We start from the raw sequence: 22,386 nt of genomic DNA on the forward strand, positions 1-22,386 counted from the left end.
TTGATGATAACACTTTTGTAACTGATTTCATATGAAGCCAAATGCCGGAACAGACCCAAGTTTCACTATTAGGTGTTGCCTTTGACACAGAAGCCACCACATGACTTCTTATTTGGCATTGTGGCTGCCTCGTCTGTTATGATGCAATGGTTCGAGATTAATTTAAATCACATTGTCATATTTCTCATTACTAATGCAATACAAGTTGGATTGCTGGAGTGCTGCACCCCCCCCTTCCCGCATCCCTGAGACTGGACGCAGCATCATAGAGGTCACTTATTTTGGTAACTTTTGAAGTACTGTTACTAGACTACAAAGCATTAGTCAAAAGCTCCTGCAGCAGAAACCTATCTGTTAGTGATATAGCCAAATGTAAGGAAGAGATTCCATCAATGCTTAACTCGATAGCATGTCTGCATGTGGAGGAAACTTATACAAAATGTACACCACCCCAAATTGATCATGTTGTTGATAGTGCTACAGATGCGCTGTGAATAAAATTAGACTCTGTTGCTCCTTTGAAAAAGAAGAAAATAAAACAGATTAGCTCCATGGCATAATGCCGAAACCCGCAAAATAAAGCAAAAGTCGAGACAACTTGAAAGGATATGGCATTCCACTAAACTTGAAGAATCTCGTTTAATTTGGCATATTACTCTCAAATGAATATAAGAAAGCACTGCGTAAAGCGAGAGCAGCTTACTACTCTTCATTAATAGATGAGAATAAGAATAATGCAAGATTTCTTTTCAGCACTGTAGCCAGGCTGACAGAGAGCCATAGCTCGATTGAGCCTTCTATTCCCATAGCACTCAGTAGCAATGATTTTATGTGCTTTTTTAATGATAAAATGGTTAATCTTAGAAACAAAATCAATGACCACTTGCCTTTGACCAGTAAAGTGTTATCAACAGCTCCCGGAAATGTAAGCTCTAATATTACACTAAAACTAGAATGCTTTTCAGCCATAAACCTTGAACAATTAAATTCAATGATTTTTTCTTCTAATCTAAACCATCAACGTGCATGTTAGACCCGATTCCAACTAAGCTGTTAAAGGAAGTTTTTCCATTAATTAGCACTTCTTTATTAAATATTATGAATATGTCTTTATCAGACTATGTTCCACAATCATTTAAAGTTGCAGTAATAAAACCTCTTCTTAAAAAGCACAACCTCGATCTAGAGGTTTTAGCCAATTATAGACCTATTTCTAATCTCCCATTCCTCTCAAAATCCTTGAGAAAGCGGTCGCAACACAGTTGTGTGATTACTTAAAAAACAATGATTTATTTGAAGATTTTCAGTCTGGCTTTAGAACACATCATAACACAGAGACAGCTCTGGTTGAAGTCACAAATGACCTTCTAATAGCCTCTGACAAGGGACTTGTCTCTATTCTTGTTTTGCTCGATCTAAGTGCTGCATTTGATACTATCGACCATGATATCCTATTGCAAAGACTAGAGCACTTAGGGAACTGCTTTAGGCTGGTTTAGGTCCTATCTATCTGAACGCTCTCAGTTTGTGTGTGTCAACGATGAATCTTCCATGCAAACCAAAGTTAGCCATGGAGTGCCACAGGGCTCAGTGCTTGGACCTATTTTGTTCCTATATATGCTTCCGTTAGGCAATATTATAAGGAATCATTCTGTACATTTCCACTGTTATGCGGATGATACTCAACTATATTTATCAATCAAGCCTGATGAAATCAATCATCTAAATACAATTCAAGACGGCCTCAAGGACTTAAAAACGTGGATGACCTTAAACTTTTTGATGTTAAACACGGCTAAAACTGAAGTTATTGTACTGGGCCCAAAGAATCTACGAAACAAACTATCTAAAGATATACTAGTTATGGATGGCATTAATTTGGCCTCCAGTGAGACTGTAAGGAATCTTGGTGTTATATTTGATCAGGATTTATCCTTTAACGTCCACATAAAATTAATATCAAGGACCGCCTACTTCCATCTACGCAACATTGCCAACATTAGGCATATCTTGCCTCAAAACGATGCAGAGTAACTAGTCCATGCATTTGTTACTTCTAGGCTGGATTATTGTAACTCCTTATTATCAGGGTGTACCAAGAAGTCAGTCAAGTCGCTTCAGCTGATTCAAAATGCTGCAGCTCGTGTACTAACCAGAGTTTGGAAAAGGGACCACATTACTCCTGTTCTGGCTGCCTTACACTGGCTCCCGAACACATGAATTTAACATTCTTCTTCTCGCCTACAAAGCCCTTAATGGGCAGGCGCCATTTTACCTTCAATAACTCATTATACCCTACTGTCCTACTACTAGGGCATTGCGTTCCAAGAATGCACGGTTGTTGGTTGTTCCTAGAGTCTCTAAAAAGTACAATGGGAGCCAGAGCCTTTTCTTATCAAGCTCCACATTTGTGGAATCATATTCCAGTTTGTGTTCGGGTGGCAGACAGCCTATCCGTTTTTAAGAGTACGCTTAAGACTTTCCTTTTTGATAAAGCTAGTGATAAAATAAAAACATCTAATAAGAGTGCATTGACGTAGATACGTTGTGCCTCTTCACCTATACATTTGAGTTCTTACTCTTTCATTTAAATCCTATAAACTTAGATCTTATATTTAAAACTTTGTCCAAAAACGTTCCCCTCTCTGACCTCTCGAGGTTCTATTAGAGGGTAACAGGTTGCAGAGAAGGCCTAGCCCGGCCCGGGAGTGTGGAACGTAGTCACAGACCTACTCCTTACCTCTAACCAATTCAGGTTCCAGTGGGGACCTTTCTCCCTGCGTGTGCCTCTTCACCTGTTTCCTACTTCTTAATTGCTACCATTTTCCCTCAACCTATCCTAAGGGAGTGCATGTATGTAGACACGTTAGTTTAGCTGCTAGGCTTGGACTGTTGGGGGGCACCTTACTCCGTCTTTCTGTCTGTTTGTACCTGTACACTCTCATGTTCCGATTAACCCAGCTTCCCCCAAATCTCTTTTTTGTGTCCATATATACGCCGGGATCCTGAGTCGAGGCTAATCCTGTTGCTGTGGTCGTGTGTCCTGGATCCTCTATCCTGAACACTGGATCTGAGTCCTGGACTTCGAGTCGTGGCTGAACCTGTCTCTGCGGTCCTGCCTGACTCTCACCATACTTCCCTGATGGCTCCCACAGGATTGCTGACATCCTCGTGGATTAATCTTATTATTATACACATGCATGTCCAAACATTTGGTCTACCTATGTTGTAAATGTATTATCTTTTCGATTTACACACGGCATTATATTGCACGTCTGTCCGTCCTGGGAGAGGGATCCCTCCTCTTTTCCTCTCCCTGAGGTTTCTCCCATTTTCCCTTTAAACTGTGGGGTTTTCTCTGGAAGTTTTTCCTTGTACGATGTGAGGGTCTAAGGACAGAGGGTGTCGTATTGTCATACTGATTGTTGCAGCCAATTTGATGTATTTTAATATTTGTATATGAAGGTGCTGTGATACTACTGAATTTACCTTTTTCTATTGCTGTTTCATCAATTACTTCATATGGTTTGGCAAGCACAAGTGTGTGTTGCTACTTTAATGTAAAAGAACCAAAAAATTGTTTTAGGAATATTTTGGTCATCAGACATTGATCTAGTGAACTTCATACGATGTAAACGATGATGTAAATGTCGCCCGCGGGGAAAACACAAATCAGCGGGAGCTTGTTAGCATTAATGCAAATGAAAGATAATAATTCAGGAGGCTTCAGGTTTTACACACCTGTTCAGTACAATCCCCGACTGACCAGGGAGCAGTTGAGGGCTATGAGCCTTGCTCAAGGGCAAACTAATGGTGGGAAAAATGCTCTGATCTTGCCAGCATGGAGATTGAACTTGCAACCTTCTGGTTCCTATATTTCTCCTTGCACCTTGAGCTGACTAAACACAGCTGTGAACCCCCTGGATTAAATCATCTGAGATGCTCCTCCCATTTGAATACTGAGAAATAACATCCCATTGTTAAATGCCTGATTTCAATTAAATAAAATGAACCACATCCCAACCATCTAATCCCAAGTAACATTTGTGTTGAGTCATGGTGGTTTATAGTAGCATGTAGCCAGAGTCTCATCAATAATAATATAATTTAATAACTTTATGTAATTATTCATTACATCGTAAGATTTGTTTTATTGACACCAAAAGAAACAAATAATAATAAAACACCATAAAGGATTTCACACACAAAGAAGTGCAGATGGTCGGCCCTCTTTCAGTGACGGAACAGAATAAGAAAATGCGGTGGTTGCCAAGTTTGAGAGATAACCCCCCTTTTAAAAACGTTCCATTTCCCAGACAAAGGGATTAACTCAATTGTTTAAAAGAAATATGAAAATAGACCTTTATTTATAACTATTGAAAATGGAAGATATAATGGCAAAACTGCTCAATTAAGTTACAATAAAACTTTTGAGACATTAAGCATTTCAATGATACAAAAGTTAGGATGATTACAATTAAATGTTATTGTTCCTCATGTGTTGACTACAGTCTCCTCGTCCCAAAAGCCTTTGGTGCAGACTTTAAATGTATTCTTGAGCTGCATTTTCCTAAGCAAATATATATTTTAGTAAAGCAAATACACGCTGTTGATACAGCAGGGTTTTAAATAGGCCTACCTGCAGTTTTAATCTCAACACAAGGCAAACGTAAGTAAAATAACGTTTACAAGCAGAAATGATATACTTCGTCGTCAATTTAAGAAACAACGATTATTTCAGAGGATGCGACCCTACCTGGCAACCCGGCGACGCAATCTGTGTCAAATTGCCGGGCGACGTAGTGGGAATAAGGCCGGAGCCTATTTCTGACTGTGGCTTCTCTTATTAACGCGTGATGCTGGCTTCAGCCGCGTTTGTTATCATGGCGGGTTAAACATTTATCTTTTTGTCTGCTAGTTGCTCGTTTCTGTGCAGCCAGCGTTGCATCGTCTCCGTGTTTTAGCGCCGGAACAATGACAGGTGTCGGAGGTAAAACGCTCGCGGGATGACGCCTTTCTCCGCGAGCCTGTGCATCAGGGAGGTTTCTTTCTTTGTTTTCATATTCTTTATTAAATAGACTACAGGCGACGATAAAACTGTCCACAGACTCGGAATGAGAAAAAAAGCCTCATCTGGAATGGGACTTTTTTATTTGACGATAATTAATCCTCGAGGGGGTGTTAATTGATTAAATGCACGCGCCGACTCGTTACGTGTTGTGATGTCCTGTGTTGGCGGGTGGTGAAAGGCTCGGTGTGCAGCTTCATTGGGCTACAGACGGATTACTAAACGGCGCAGCAGATCTGAGGCAGATAAAGATGGTGTTTCGGAGTGAGGAGATGTGTCTGGCGCAACTGTTCCTGCAGTCCGGCTCAGAATATGACTGCATCAGTGAGCTGGGGGAGCTGGGGCTGGTCGAGTTTCGAGATGTAAGTATAAAGAGGATGCAAAAACACTCGTATAGAAGTAGTCTTTATGCTCATTCATATGCGTTATATTATGTTTAATGTAGAATAAACTGATACCTTACTTCTGTCTTTCTCTTGGTAAACATGGATACATAAGAGGATTGGTGTATGGGGGAACCTCCTGCTATTATATATCTATCTATCTGTCTGTCTGCATTATGACTGACTTTTAATGTAAAATGTATTTATTTCGTCAAGGTTTTTGGTCAAATTATTCCACATTGTGCTTTACTTAAATTAACAATATTTAAATATTTTAAATCATGGGTTTTTTGTGAAGTACAGCATATGTTGAAGGACTTTTCCCTTGTTGGTGCATATAAAAACATTAAGAAATCATTTAAATTGAAAAGAATAAAGTCTACCATTACAAAGATATAACAAATATGTATTAACAACAATAAATAATTTAAAATATTAGGGACAGTGTAAAGCTGTGATTGTTTTAGCACCTGCCCAGAATGATGCAGTAACCTGTGCTTCTCCTCTGGTTTCAGCTCAACCCGAGTGTCAGCTCGTTCCAGCGGCGCTTCGTCAGCGAAATCAAGAGATGTGAGGAGATGGAGAGGATTCTGGGTAAGAGAGAGAGCACCTGGGGTGGTTCATGTGGGTGTAGTCTTTAGTGTACACCTCAATGATCTATCATCAGGGTTATGTAAGCAGCTCACGGCTGATTTATTAAAGCAGTCCCTCTGGGATTTAGCTCCGACACTCCTGGAATAATTACCTCGAAACAAACTGTCAGCATTTTTTCCTGGACAGGTTACCTTCTGAGGGAGATTCAGAAGACTCACATCGCTGTTCCAGAGGAGGATGAGAGCCCGCTCGCTCCTCTGCCCAGACAGGTGCTCGAGATCATGGTAAGATTCACTTCAACAGCCAGATTTTACTGCAAAATTAACCATTTTTTACACTTTCATAGTGTTTATCTTTGTCTGTTTACACATAACACTAGTGTCCTGGTTCTGATCACTTCTGGATAAACTATGTATATACAACATAGAGATCCTGGCTGTTCATTTCTATGTAAACAATATATTATACAAGTTTTTTGATTGCTTTTGAGCATGTCCTTCCACCTTCAGGTCTACAAACCTACAGTTTGAATTTCCCCACAGGGATTAATAAAGGTCCATCTTATCTTATCTTTTCCATATGTTCAGTGTCGACATGGTTACACAAAGCATCAATTATTCCACCTTGTCTAATGGTATCATGCATAGTTTCCCTTTTATGGAGGGTTGACAAAATAGTGTAAAAACATCATATAATGGTAATTACTCAATGCTGTTTTCAGCCTTTCAAATATTGACATTTCCTGCTTTTCTCTTTTTAATAACCTATTAAACCAAATGTGTTGGGTTTTAGACTGACATAACAAGACAATTAAAGACATTGCTTTGGACTTTGAGAAACATAATTACTAGCTGTCGCGTTAATAACGCGGTAACGCAAAAAAATATGAACGCCACTAATTATTTTAACGCGATTAACGCATGTGTATTTTTTGTCCTCGGCCGCCCCGGTAATTTCAGAGCGCATCGAGTTTAAAATACCATCTACAAGCTGATGCTGACAGCCCCGCTCCTGCTGCCCGCATGTGGCAGACCACACTTCCACGCTCACCGGCAGGCACCGACTGGCCATCGGGAGGACCGGGAGGGTGTGTGTATGTGTGGCCCGAGCGAGAGAGAGACCTTACTTGCATTGTTGTTGTTAGCATCTGGTGCTAGCTAGCTGCGCTAACGGATATAAGGAGCTGTTTAAATGAAAACAGAGGAGTGCTCTATCCACACAACTGCGCCGAGCACTTGACTTTATGCAGGCAGCCAGACAGTGGGACATTGCACGAAAAGTCAGCACACTCAGCACGGATAGTGCGCAACATGATTGCAGCGTCCAGGCAGCTCCCGTTCGAGCATATGCCTTGAGTTGCACATAGCTCCAACGATCCATCACACACACACACACACACACACACACACGCACGCACGCACCCCATTTGTACACACACCCCATTTGTATTGTATTATTGAATGAGAGAGGTTCCAGGTTTAATTGAGGCGAATATTTGTAATGTTCAGAGGTTGTTGTGTTTAATATTCATTAGAATATTTGTCATTGTTCAAATGATAATAAACATTTGCATAAAGCATATTTGTCCACTCATATGTTGATAAGAGTATTAAAAACTTGAAAAATATTCCTCTAAGGTACATTTAGAACAGATAAAAAATTTAATCGACTGACAGCCCTAATAATTACACATTTTTACTTTTTTCAGACATTTCATAGACCAAATGATTAAATGTGTATTGAATATTGGTATTTATCCAGTGATAGTTAATGTAATTAGTTTAATTTGTCAGGATGTTTTGTCTACTTGCTATCGGTCAATGTGTCTTTTACAGTTTAATGTTTTAAATGTGTGGACTTGTGGCGTTGCTGCTTTATTTTCCCAGTTGTTCCTCTTCGTAAGTTAACTAAATGCAAACTTAAGGTGGTGTTGGATGTGTGTTGGTGTGCAGGAGCAGCTTCAGAGGCTGGAGATGGAGCTGAGCGAGGTGGCTCGGAACAAAGAGAAGCTGCAGAGGAACCTCCTGGAGCTCACCGAGTACACACACATGCTGAAGATCACACGCACCTTCATCCACAGCCGCTCCAGAGTGAGTGTGCTTCCTAATGTTCTGCTTTGTCCTCCTCCCACTCTGTTTACATCTCAGGTGAAACGCTTCCCTTAACCTTGTCAGCTTGTTCTCTTGTCACGTACGTGTTTAGTTTCCCGTGGTGACAGAGGCTCAGATTAAAGACACGGTCACAGTGCAGTCGCTAAAAAATGACTCATCCAGACTGCTGTGATAATAAGAGACACGGCAAAGAGCAACGATGGTGTCAATGTGAGAATCTGCCAACACCACAAAGTATAGGATCGTGGTGAAATATAACTAAGTGCATTTACTCAAGTACTGTACATTCACATTTGTACTGATCTATAATGATGTGTCCCTACATCTAATAGGAAATCATTTGGTTTTTATCCCACGACATAAGTCTGACAGCTTTAGTCATTTCTCAGCCTCTTCCTGTCCAGTTAACTCCATATAACTCCATATTATCTGATTTTGAAATTGACTTTTTTTAATAAACTGCAGCATAAAGTATTTCTTTATGGGCTGGATAACCTGGAAAATGCATTATCCCAAAGAAGAAAAAAGAGCTGAATATACAATATATAAAAGAGTTAATATGACCATAAACATCTACAGCAGTCAAATGCAAAAAAGCACAATGATACAGCACTCCTATCAACACTTACTACATTGTTATTATAGTAAAACACTGTCAGGGGACATTTTAATAGAAAAAGACTTTTACTTTTGAATTCTCAATAAATATTTTTGCAGATAATGCTTACATTATTTTAATTAAATATGATTTTCAAAGCAGACTTTGACAAGCAGTGGATTTTTTAATGCCAATACTTTCACATGTTTCCTTTTATAATTAGCACGAGGCTCTTGGTCCTCAGTATGAAGAGTTCCCCACCATGGAGACGGACTCGGTGTCAGGATGCACCGGCATGCAGAGGCTCGGAGCCAAGCTGGGGTGAGCGGCGCGGAAATACTTGTCACTAACATCCACACAACACAACATGTTAATGTGTGCTATCATAAAGAAATGAACCTCTAACCTCTGCTGATCTCTCCTGGCTGCAGGTTTGTCTCCGGTCTCATCCAGCGGGTGAAGGTGGAGGCCTTCGAGCGCATGCTGTGGAGAGTGTGTAAGGGCTACACTATCCTCAGCTACGCAGAGGTGGACGAGAACCTCACTGACCTCGACACTGTGAGTTACTGCATGGGAGATGTTGTATCATTTGTTGCTGTTTTTTTTGTTATTTATTTATGAAAAGCTGTTATCTCTATCGGCTCCTTACTATGAGCAACATGAACACAATGTCTAGCTTCCCTTTATTTCGCTTTTCTGTGTTTCTTCTTGCGTTTCCTGTTGGTTATGGGTTGGCAAAGCTCAGTTGGAGGTGATTTTGTATTTCCAGGGTTAGGAAGGTTGCTTTTGAAATGCAATAGGTTACAGATTACAAGTTACCCTGTTCACATTTTAACCATTGTTGTGCACCAATCAGAGGTTATAAACATTGGATTTCAAATGTGATGTAAGTTATTGGTGTGTTGGCTTATATTGCTTCTGTAAATCTGATTCAACCACATTTAAACTAGGGATATGTTGGAACCGGTTCCATTTAGGCTTAATGAAGCAAACCCATTAAGCGAAGTCTTACAGCGAAGGGCCATGGCGAACATAAAGATATTGACAGATATTTCTAGCTGATTGTCACCACTTACTTGGACAAACATCACAGGTAAATGTAACAGCTAAACTAAAAATGTGTCTGCTATTCCCTGGTTAGTGTGCTCTCTGCAGCTGGCTTGAATTTAGCCAAAGGTGGTTTGTGAATTACAGTAGAAGACACATCGCTCTTATAAGCTTATGAATATTTAGATGTATTTAGAAACGGAGGTCATTTAACCTTTTTGGGTTCTTAAATTAAAACTTCATGACTGGGATTTAGGCATGTCAAAAAAAGGACACAATGATGACACTTAAATCCTACTTGTCTACAAACTCAAATAAAAAGTGCTGTACAGTATTAGGTGTAAAAGTATTTTTGTTTTTTAAAGCTGTGATAAAAACTTGCCTGATCTTTGTTGTTTCAGGGCGAGATCAGCAAAAGTGTTGTGTTTCTCATCTCTTTCTGGGGAGACCAGATCGGACAGAAAGTACAAAAAATCTGCGATTGGTAAGAATAACATCATCACATGATTAAATCTTTCAGTGTATCTTTGTATTCTCCTTCATCATTAATCAGCGTACATGTCCTGTCCTCTCTAGTTACCACTGCCACCTTTACCCGCACCCTGAGAACGATGAGGAGCGAGCAGATGTGCTGGACAGTTTACGGACACGCATCCAAGACCTGAACAACGTAGGATCAATGAAGAAAGACGGAAACATGAAACACGTCCAAACACACTCTGAGTTTGTAGTAACTGTTGTCTTCCCCCAGGTGCTGCACCGCACTGAGGAGTACCTGAGGCAGGTTCTGCAGAAGGCCTCTCAGTCGGCCTTCAGCTGGGTGGTGCAGGTGAAGAAGATGAAGGCCATCTACCACATCCTGAACCTCTGCAGCTTCGACGTCACCAACAAGTGTCTGATCGCCGAGGTGTGGTGTCCCGTCAGTGACCTGGCCAACCTGCGGGGGGCGCTGGAAGAAGGAGCGGTGAGGGAAAATTATTATTAGGGCTGGGTTTTTGTTTATGGGAACCGTAAACTGCCATCAAGCTCAATAAACTTTAAAATGACACGTTTAAAAAATGCCCAAAAGCCTCTCGAACAATAAAATACTTTTTAATAAAAGAGGGTGGAAAAAGCTGTGTTTATCAATCAATCAATCAATGTTTATTTATATAGCCCAATATCACAAATGTTACATTTGTCTCAGTGGTCTTCACAGTGTGTACAGAATATCAGTATGACAATACGACACCCTCTGTCCTTAGACCCTCACATCGTACAAGGAAAAACTTCCAAAGAAAACCCAGTTTAAAGGGAAAAATGGGAGAAACCTCAGGGAGAGCAACAGAGGAGGGATCCCTCTCCCAGGACGGACAGACGTGCAATAGATGCCGTGTGTAAATTGAAAAGATAATACATTTGCAACATAGGTAGTCCAAATGTTTGGAGATGCATGTGTGTATAATAGGAAGATGAATCCACGAGGATATCCATCCAGGACCACAGCCACGACGCAAGATCCAGCGGTCGCGATCCAGGACACAGGACCGCAGGATCATCCATGACTCCGGATCCCGGCGTATATAGACACCAAAAAGAAAGACATTTGGGGAAGCTGGGTTAATCGGAACATGAGAGTACACAGGTATAGACAGAGAGAAGGAAGAAGTAAGATGTGCCCCGACAAACTAAGCCTATATCAGCAAAACTAGGGGCTGAATCTAATCAGCCCTAACTATAAGCTTTATCAAAAAGGAAGGTCTTAAGCGCACTCTTAAAAACGGATAGGGTGTCTGCCGCCCGAACACAAACTGGAAGCTGATTCCACAAATGTGGAGCTTGATAAGAAAAGGCTCTGGCTCCCATTGTACTTTTAGAGATTCTAGGAACAACCAACAACCCTGCATTCTTGGAACGCAATGCCCTAGTAGGACAGTAAGGTATAATGAGTTCTTTAAGGGCGCCTGCCCATTAAGGGCTTTGTAGGCGAGAAGAAGAATTTTAAATTCTATCCTGTGTTCTATAGGGAGCCAGTGTAAGGCAGCCAGAACAGGAGTAATGTGGTCCCTTTTCCTAACTCTGGTTAGTACACGAGCCGCAGCATTTTGAATCAGCTGAAGCGACTTGACTGACTTCTTGGTACTCCCTGATAATAAAGAGTTACAATAATCCAGCCTAGAAGTAACAAATGCATGGACTAGTTTCTCTGCATCGTTTTGAGGCAAGATATGCCTGATTTTTGCAATGTTACGTAGATGGAAGTAGGCAGTCCTTGAAATTGATTTTATGTGGGCGTTAAAGGATAAATCCTGATCAAATATAACACCAAGATTCCTTATAGTCTCACTGGAGGCCAAATTAATGCCATCCATAGTTAGTATATCTTTAGATAATTTGTTTCGTAGATTCTTCGGGCCAAGTACAATAACTTCCGTTTTGGTCGTGTTTAACATCAAAAAGTTTAAGGTCATCCACGTTTTTAAGTCCTTAAGGCAGTCTTGAATTTTATTTAGATGATTAATTTCATCAGGCTTGATTGATAGATATAGTTGAGTATCATCCGCATAACAATGAAAGTTTACAGAATGATTCCTTATAATATTGCCTAACGGAAGCATATATAATGTGAACAAAATAGGTCCGAGCACTGAGCCCTGTGGCACTCCATGGCTAACTTTGGTTTGCGTGGAAGATTCATCGTTAACACGTACAAACTGAGAGCGTTCAGATAGATAGGACCTAAACCAGCCTAAAGCAGTTCCCTGTATGCCAACTAAGTGCTCTAGTCTTTGCAATAGGATATCATGGTCGATAGTATCAAATGCAGCACTGAGATCGAGCAACACAAGAATAGAGACAAGTCCCTTGTCTGAGGCTATTAGAATATCATTTGTGACTTTAACCAGAGCTGTCTCTGTGCTATGATGTGTTCTAAAGCCAGACTGAAAATCTTCAAATAAATCATTGTTTTTTAAGTAATCACACAACTGTTTTGCGACCGCTTTCTCAAGAATTTTTGAGAGGAACGGAAGATTAGAAATAGGTTTATAGTTGGCTAAAACCTCTGGATCGAGGTTGTGCTTTTTAAGAAGCGGTTTTATCACTGCTACTTTGAATGATTGTGGAACATAGCCTGATAATAAAGACATATTCATAATATTTAATAAAGAAGTGCTAATTAATGGAAAAACTTCCTTCAACAGCTTAGTTGGAATTGGGTCTAACATGCACGTTGATGGTTTGGAAGAGAGAATCATTGAATGTAATTGTTCAAGGTTAATGGCTGAAAAGCATTCTAGTTTACTATCTAGTGTAATATTATAACTTACGTTTCCGGGAGCTGTTGATAACACTATACTGGTCGAAGGCAAGAGGTCATTAATTTTGTTTCTAAGAGTAACAATTTTATCGTTAAAAAAGCACATAAAATCATTACTACTGAGTGCTAAGGGAATAGAAGGCTCAATCGAGCTGTGGCTCTCTGTCAGCCTGGCTACAGTGCTGAAAAGAAATCTTGCATTATTCTTATTCTCATCTATTAATGAAGAGTAGTAGGCTGCTCTCGCTTTACGCAGTGCTTTCTTATATTCGTTGAGAGTAATATGCCAAATTAAACGAGATTCTTCAAGTTTAGTGGAACGCCATATCCTTTCAAGTTGTCTAGACTTTTGCTTTATTTTGCGGGTTTCGGCATTATGCCATGGAGCTAATCTATGTTGTTTTATTTTCTTCTTTTTCAAAGGAGCAACAGAGTCTAATTTTATTCGCAGCGCATCTATAGCACTATCAACAACATGATCAATTTGGGGTGGTGTACATTTTGTATAAGTTTCCTCCCCTACATGCAGACATGCTATCGAGTTAAGTATTGGTGGAATCTCTTCCTTAAATGTGGCTATAGCACTAACAGATAGGTTTCTGCTGCAGGAGCTTTTGACTAATGCTTTGTAGTCTAGTAACAGTACTTCAAAAGTTACTAAGAAATGGTCGGATAAAGCAGGATTATGCGGTTCGACTAATAGTTGCTCAATTTCAATACCATAAATCAGAACAAGGTCGAGAGTGTGATTATAACAGTGGGTTGGTTTATTTACACTCTGACAGAAACCAACAGAATCTAATATAGAGTTAAATGCAACAGTAAGGCTATTTTTATCATCGTCAACATGAATATTAAAGTCACCTACGATAATTACTTTGTCTGTTCTAAGAACCAAAGTTGATAAAAACTCAGAGAATTCTGATAAAAATTCTGAATAAGTCCCTGGTGCACGATACACTGTAACAAATAAGATTGGCTGCAAAGTTTTCCAGGTCGGATGCGTAAGACTAAAATAATAAAATGTACATACTTACTAACATTCAATAAACACCAGGTATTGATATTCATATTAAGATTTGATCATTACTTAAGAATCTTTGTGTAAGCCAAAATACAATTTACACTGAGTATTAAGCTAAGGGTATAGAGTAAAAGATTGATTTTGTTAATCTTTTGAGCTGGTTTAAAAATAAATGTTGACCTATTAATTCAGGTGTATCACAATGAGTCTTTTTAAAAATGCTTTTCCTATTAATACTGTCAGCAGAATAACTTCACTTTCTGACTGTTTTTATTGTGTTCTAGTATTATTGTTGGTTGTTTCATTTCCTGCTTTTTGTCGGTTAGCATTGCATGTGTTTGCGGTGCAGTAAGTGCCAGTAAGTCCTACTGCTCCAGGCTGCATTTATGTCTCAATGTTTATTTTTTATTTATGTTAAGATTACATTTCCCACCAAGAATGCTTTAGTGGTAAACGTTCTGGTCAGAGAATCACTCAAACCTGTAAATATTTAACACAACACTGGGAGCTCCAAACGTCATCAATGTGTCGTGTTCTGTGAATATATAACTCCGAGTCCAGAATTCTCCTTTACATTTTTGTCTTCGTTTCTTCACAGCGGAAAGGTGATGCCACTGTTCCGTCCTTTGTGAACCGCATCCCAAGTTCCGACACCCCGCCCACGCTGCTGAGAACCAACAAGTTCACGTCTGGCTTTCAGAGCATCGTGGAGGCGTACGGGGTGGGGGATTATCGCGAGGTAAGCCCAGGTAAGAACCCACTCTTTGCTCATTAAGAAGCAACTTTAAAGTGTCTTATTGTTTGCTTTGGAGAGTGAACAAGCATAATGAAGGGCGTTTCTCTCACTGGCAGCTCCCTACACCATCATCACATTCCCCTTCCTGTTCGCCGTGATGTTTGGCGACCTCGGGCACGGCATAGTAATGAGTCTCTTCGCCCTGTGGATGGTGCTGACGGAAAAACAGCAGAAGAAGAAGCGATCCAGTAATGAGGTAGGAATGAGTCTCATCCATAATGCAGTGATTGTAAGTGAGTTTCGTCTGACAGCTGTGTGTCTGTCGATCTCAGATATGGGAGACGTTCTTCAGCGGACGTTACATCATCCTGATGATGGGGATCTTCTCCATCTACACCGGGCTGATTTACAACGACTGTTTCTCCAAGTCTCTGAATATATTCGGCTCAGCCTGGAGCGTCAAGGCCATGTTCACAAATCAGCAGTGGACGTGAGTTAGCATTAAATACACACCATTTATTTTTCAACACATTCCACTCAAATACTCACTTAGAAAAAACTAAACACATTACTTTGAAATAGTGACAAATCAAATGTATACAGACTAAATGGTTCCTACATTTTTACAATTTCTATTATCCTCAATTCTCATTAAAAGGATACATTTGAAATGAAATAAAGAAACCAAATAAAATCTATGTTCCTCACATCAAATCATTTATTGTTCCCCCCCGGTTGTATATTTCTTTATCACCTTATTTTCCAGGTTCTTTTCAAATCTATCAAATGTATTACACCTTGTATTTAAAACTATAAATAATATATTGGTTGTTTTGTAATAACCAGTTCTGTTTACAATTCTCCTAACTCCTTTGAAGCATCAAAACCATATGTGTGATTGTCATGAATGTATTTCCCCAAATGTATGAAACTATGAAAGAAAGGCGCAACATATGTAATTAATTTATATTGCGGATGTCTTTTGTTTTGTGCAATATTGACATTTAATGTGTTTTCCAGCTCAGTTTATGGTCTAACAAAAGCTGTCAGTATACAGCGTGTGGTGTTTCATGGGTTTTGTATTTGATGCATTTCTTCTTTTTACATTGCAGAAATAAAACCCTCCAAACGAATTCTCTGCTCACATTAGACCCCAACGTCACTGGCGTTTTCACTGGACCGTACCCATTCGGCATCGATCCTGTGAGTAAATGCACTCAGGCTTTACCGTCAGAACATAATTGACTCATATCTCCAAGTCATTTTCACTGAGATGCTTTTTAATATCCTATCAGATATGGAACCTGGCAGTGAACCGGCTGTCCTTCCTCAACTCCTACAAGATGAAGATGTCAGTGGTTATTGGTGTTATCCACATGAGCTTTGGCGTGGTGCTGAGCATCTTCAATCACCTGTGAGTGGCTCCAGTCCCTGACAGGAACCGTACATCCATTTTATTTATGTATTCTTACAGCAATGCAATCCATCAATTCAAAAATACAGCGCCCATAGCTTTTCTATCATAGCTGTACCAGCAGCTTCTCATAAATGTCACAAATAAAACTGGAATATGAAACGATAACACACCACAGAACTTCATGTTTATTTCACGCATATGTTTACAGCTCACATATTTTCTAGCAGTATTTTGTTCCACTGTACTGAATCTCATTTTACACCCTTTATTTCATCTTAATCTATTTTACACGTTTATAGTTTACCTTCTTCTGCATTTACTTTTATATTCGTCACTTGCACCATTTTTTATGCATATTTGTGTTGAATTGTTGGAGGAGCTTGGGACTGAAACTAGCTGTTGGGCATATGCCAGTAAAGCCTTTAAATCCTAAATCTTTCTCTACTATCGCCTACAAAACAATATATTGTTTTGAAGAGCATGTAAAGGGTGCAATCATTAAAACCACTCTTATCATTTCCTCTATTCCCATACTCTGTTCTCTCCCCTCAGGCACTTCCAGCAGAAGTTTAACGTCTACCTGCTGTTTCTTCCTGAGCTGCTCTTCCTGCTCTGTCTCTTTGGCTACCTGGTGTTCATGATTGTCTACAAGTGGTTGGTGTTCGGGGCTCGAGACTCCAGCCAGGCTCCCAGCATCCTCATCCACTTCATTAACATGTTCGTCATGCAGGGGAAGGACCTCGCTCCTCTCTACCCAGGACAGGTAACAACCTCAAACACTCTTAGCTCTGGCTGTCTTTGATCCTGTGCTAATGCATTTTTTTGTATTCCACAGACTGGGCTGCAAATCTTCTTAATTGTCATAGCTATGCTGTCAGTTCCCGTGATGCTGTTAGGAAAACCGCTCTACTTGTATTGGCTGTACCGAGGAGGCAAAGGCCTGCGCAGACGCAGAGTATGTCTGATCCAACATTTAAAATAAATATTTATACTCTTCACGAGTCATTTTTCATTCAACTGTAACGGTGTTGTCTCACCTCAGGGTTATGAGAGGGTGAGGCGTGTAAGTGAGGACGACACCTCAGCAGCAGCATCCTATGAAGATGATGATGAAGAGGAGGGACTTGATGAAACGCCGGGCAGAGAAGCTCTTCCCAAAGAGGTCAGAGATCCACAAGTACCATGCCTTTTTAAATGTTGCATTTAAATGTATTTTATTTCATGCAAATAAGATAATGAAACTGATGCACAGAGTTTAAAGCTATTGCACATTTTCTAATCTTATACCTAGTAAGGCTTTTCCATTCACATTGTAGTCAAATATATAGAGCTTTCAATATCATAGAAACAAGATGCACCACAGATATTGAAAAAAACAAAACTATAAAACAAGCGCAATATGCCTTTAGTTATACAGTACGATTTGCAGCTTTGGTTTGATTATAGCCAACACTTCCCTTTTTTGTAATAGATGGTATATCCTAGTTTAATTTAATTTTAATTTGTAATGTGGATTGACAGCCCTTAAAAAGAAAATGCTGATATTTAGATTTCTTTCAGTTGCCATTCACCATGACAATGGCCATGCTCCCAGATACCTTTGATCTGGAAAGCTGTAATATGTCACTTTAAATGACCTGACATTGTACACTGTCTGGCTGCCTCTGTCGGTCATCCTGTGTATGCATGGCTAGATTTAGCATTGTGCCTGAAATTGTCTTTTGAGCTGTATTTAGTTACAGCCTTTTGAAAAAGTGTGTAGTTGTCTTGTGTATTTTAGGGGCGACAGCTTATGAATCTTTAAATCGTCCATTAATAAAGTAAATGTTGATTATTTTATCAATTTATCATGTTGTTCTTGGTCTATAAAATATCAGACATTTATGAAATGTTGCTTATGTTTCCCAAAGCATGAGAGGACTTGTATTTTCCAGAACTAAAAGATATTCTCTCAAAGATAAATATGTAATGTATTAAACAGGAGAACCGCAGACATCATTCCCCTCAGTATAACATCATCAGGGCTATAATATGTATTGTTTGAACTGTTTTTCAGTTTGACTTTGGGGATGTGCTCCTGTACCAGTCCATTCACACCATAGAGTTCTGCCTGGGCTGCATCTCCAACACTGCATCATACCTGCGTCTGTGGGCGCTCAGCTTGGCCCATGCCCGTGAGTGCAGTCACAATAACTACTACTACTTTATTTCCCTCAGATATTAATTCCTTTTCTGTGTCTTAGTGCATCCCCATGGACGTATTCTGTTTTGTTTTCAGAGCTGTCAGAGGTGTTGTGGGGCATGGTGATGCGTCTGGGCCTGAGGATGACCACGAGGGTGGGGGTGGTGTTCTTAGTTCCCGTGTTCGGCCTCTTCGCTGTGCTCACCGTGTCCATCCTGCTGGTGATGGAGGGTTTATCAGCTTTCCTCCACGCTCTGAGATTGCACTGGTGAGTCTTCCTGTACCGACTCATCTGAATATTCACAATCATTCTTCAGTTAAGGAATTCAAAATGAATACTGTGATATGAGACATTGGTTTGGATTTTAGCTATTGTAATTAGCCAATTGTTTTCTTCGTTTATAAAAATTGTTTTGTGCAGAAAATAGTGGAAAAGACTTGTTGTCTTGAAGAAACATCTCAAATAATTCCAATGCAAATTAGGCTAAAAAACTGTATTGTATCTTTAAATCATAAATCAAACAATTGATTTTCCAAACAACACAACATCTATTCATCATACACATTAGCTATATTATTAATATCATGGTATTATTAATGATACTTGATTTGATGATGACTTGTTCAACTTGACCAAAAATACATTTAATGAGAGCTTGAAAAATATATATCTTTAAAACAAAGTAACAGTATTAAGACATGATTGATTTTCTTTTCTTTTAAATATTTGTTTTGGTGGTGTGACTTAGCTCTCACTCCTTTGTCGTTTATTAAAAGTTCCCTCATTGCCCACTTGGCCATTTGATTTCAGGGTGGAGTTTCAGAATAAGTTCTACCATGGGACCGGTGTAAAGTTTTTGCCCTTCGACTTCTCCCTCCTGCCCTCCGTTTTTGAACAAGATGGCCTGCTTTAGAAACAAATGGACTCTGACGTTTTGCATATGATTGGAAGTAGACTTCAGAATTGGGAAGGATGCTGGAAACAATTTACACTGTGATGACGACAATAAACCTTCAACACAACGGACTGAAACTCACTCTTGTAGCAACGTTTTTCACCATGACGATTTTTTAAATGTTATCGGCTGTGCTGACTGCCTTACTAATGTACCCAGCTGAGCATACAGAGGTTGGAAAATATTCTAATGATAATTATTTAATTTAGTAGATGAGCTCTACACTACTTGCTACACCAGTTGGGTGAGTTTTCAACTTTAATTTGCATTGTGCTGTGTAAACTGGTTTTGCATTATTTAGAACATGGTATTTAAAAACAGTTAAACAGTGCAATGTAAAGTTACAAGACCGCATCAAGCATCCTCGTGTAGTGCCATAGAGGTTTATTTCTGATGATAAGGGGATGCTTTGAGGTCTTTTAAAACTGCTTTCTACATGAGGAGAGAAACCCTGTAGGTATCGAAATCTAAAGAAAAAACACACATTGTGAGGCATATTGTCACAAAGCACTTTGCATAAATGATTGTACAATTAAAACGTTTCACTGACGACTGTGATGATGCCAAATGGAAATAATATTAAACTGCTAGCTGTTTGCTTATTTACTTATTAATACATTTATTTAAGCGTATAACTTCCCCTGTAATCGATAGAAAAAGACTCCTGAAGAAGTCTAGAAGCTTTAGGCCTCTCTGACGATACTGCTTGTTGCATTTGTTAATGATAATTAATCTTGGTATTTATTTAAATTATTGTCTGTACAAGAGTCCAATATTTTACCATTTTGATGTGTTGAATAAAGGTTTCAAGAAATGCAAGCAAGTAAAGCATTCATGTGTCTTTTGCTCCCTTATTCATAAATTTTGGTGGCCAGTTACAACCTACGACTTAAGCAATCATTAATCCATCCTCTTCACTTACAGGCTGGTTTGTCAGAATCTCAATTGGGTGAGTGAGCAAGTGTGCAAAGTTCGTCACAGTCTCATTTTGACAAGGCATCAAACTAAGCCTCAGTCTATTTATGGTATGAAATTAAACCATTGGTAGTTGTGTGTTTTCACTTATATCTAATTTCTCAGAGACAATTTGAAAAGGAAGGTCAGACATTAAATGAAAAAATATGTTGCAAGTTGTTGGATCAATCTTAAAACCTCCAACATAATATCTCAATGCAAGGCATCCAACGGTCTTAACATTTCAAAACTAGTATTTAATGTATTTTTAATGTGATGTCTATTAGCCCTCTATGGAGACGCCCTCTGGTGGCTTTTTCCTCACAGTAAAACGATAGTTACGGCTGTAACTACGGTCTATGAGTCCCGGATGACCGCCAGAGTTCCCTGTCACTCAGAATTATTGTGTGCTCGCGAGAAGATTTTGGGAACAGATCCTCTGACGACACCGGCTGATTTAGCCGGTGTCACGTGGGTCACACGTGACTTTGTTGTTATTGGTACTCGAGCTGCGCATGCGCGCGATGGACATATCCAGTGCTTAAAGCACTGCCAGAGCACACAAGAATTCTGAGTGACAGGGAACTCTGGCAGTCATCCGGGACTCATAGAACCATAGTTACAGCCGTAACTATCGTTCTATTTCGTCCCTACTGACCGCCAGAGGCGGTGCTTTAAGCACTGGATGACTTATACCAACAATGTCATGAAGAATCCAAGCCCTTGCTCACCTCTGGAAGCAGCGGAGCTCGGCCCGCTAGCAGCCCCTACACCGGGCCCAGGCTGAAGGGCCAAGAGGCGACTTCATCATGCCCCTATCGGCAGCTAGCCGATCCACTTTAGAGGACAGCCTGTTTCTAGTCCTTCTATTGGGGGGAGCACACATTGCCATCGCTCCCTCAAGTCGCCGGGAACGGCCGAATTGATCTGGAGGAGGACGTGACAAGGAGAGGTGTCTGTTGGCTGCTGCCAGACGTTCCACCTCAGTGATTCTAGCCACTCTGAGCGCCCGAGGCATGCAGCTACAGCTCATGCAGGCGTTTACCGTGAGAACCTCCCTCAGATGCTAGAAATTCGTCCCCACTGACCGCCAGAGGCGGCCGAGGCAGGAGGCGCAGCGGTCGTGGCCGTCCTCGGGCTCAAGAGAAGCCATACAGGCGCTACATGAATGAGCCATTCTGTAGGTAGCCAGATGCAGCGTAGCCGGGAACGGGTGCGGGAACACAGCCTTCACCAGCTACCTGCTTAATGGAAAGAGTAGAGCGTTGCTGCTACTCGCCGAACAGAAAGAGGGATGTAATTACACCCACGTTACCGGCAGAGGGAGCGAGAGCACTGCCTTCACCTGGCTGGATTAATAAACACGGCAGTTCAGCGTCTACCAGGAGCAGGGGCGAGAACACTGCCGGCTGAGTTAGAGACGAATGCCAGATGCAGCGTAACCGGGAGCGGGTGCGGGAACACAGCCTTCACCGGCAGCTACCTGCTTAATGGAAAGACAAGGCAGTTCAGCGCCTACCAGGAGCGGGGGCGAGAACACTGCCTTCACTGGTTGAGTTAGAGACAAATGCCAGATGCAGCGTAACCGGGAGCGGGTGCGGGAACACAGCCTTCACCGGCTACCTGCTTAACGGAAAAACGAGGCAGTTCAGCGTCTACCAGGAGCGGGGGCGAGAACACTGCCTTCACTGGTTGAGTTAGAGACGAATGCCAGATGCAGCGTAACCGGGAGCGGGTGCGGGAACACAGCCTTCACCGGCTACCTGCTGAACGGGAAGAGTAGAGCGGTGCTACTACTCGCCGAACAGAAAAAGGGATGTAGCTACATCCGAATTACCGGGAGCGAGAGCACTGCCTTCACCTAGCTGGGTAAAATAAAGAAGCTTAACAGTACACGCAATACGTTAGCCGAGCGGCTGCTGCTAACGATCAAGCGAGATCAAGTCAAATAACACACATGTTTAAGACCAGATAACTAGCTTCCAAAGAAGAGAACAGCACAGAGCCGTAGTTACAGC

General features: G+C 40.6%; 1 protein-coding gene across 1 annotated transcript; it reads left to right on the forward strand.

The window, feature by feature from the left end:
• The first annotated feature begins 4,777 nt into the window (after window positions 1-4,777).
• Window positions 4,778-20,232, forward strand: atp6v0a2a (ATPase H+ transporting V0 subunit a2a). Its single transcript, XM_034096221.2, has 20 exons — window positions 4,778-5,430; window positions 5,967-6,045; window positions 6,232-6,329; window positions 7,998-8,135; window positions 8,978-9,075; window positions 9,186-9,312; window positions 10,203-10,285; window positions 10,378-10,471; window positions 10,553-10,765; window positions 14,722-14,872; window positions 14,976-15,115; window positions 15,192-15,349; window positions 15,972-16,062; window positions 16,155-16,273; window positions 16,829-17,039; window positions 17,112-17,231; window positions 17,319-17,438; window positions 18,333-18,450; window positions 18,555-18,726; window positions 19,270-20,232. Exons 1-20 carry the CDS (start codon window positions 5,320-5,322, stop codon window positions 19,370-19,372), a joined length of 2,544 nt encoding a protein of 847 aa, XP_033952112.1. The 5' UTR covers window positions 4,778-5,319; the 3' UTR covers window positions 19,373-20,232.
• Window positions 20,233-22,386: the final 2,154 nt, after the last annotated feature.

Source organism: Pseudochaenichthys georgianus, chromosome 12 (assembly GCF_902827115.2).
Source record: "Pseudochaenichthys georgianus chromosome 12, fPseGeo1.2, whole genome shotgun sequence".
Classification (NCBI taxonomy): domain Eukaryota; kingdom Metazoa; phylum Chordata; class Actinopteri; order Perciformes; family Channichthyidae; genus Pseudochaenichthys; species Pseudochaenichthys georgianus.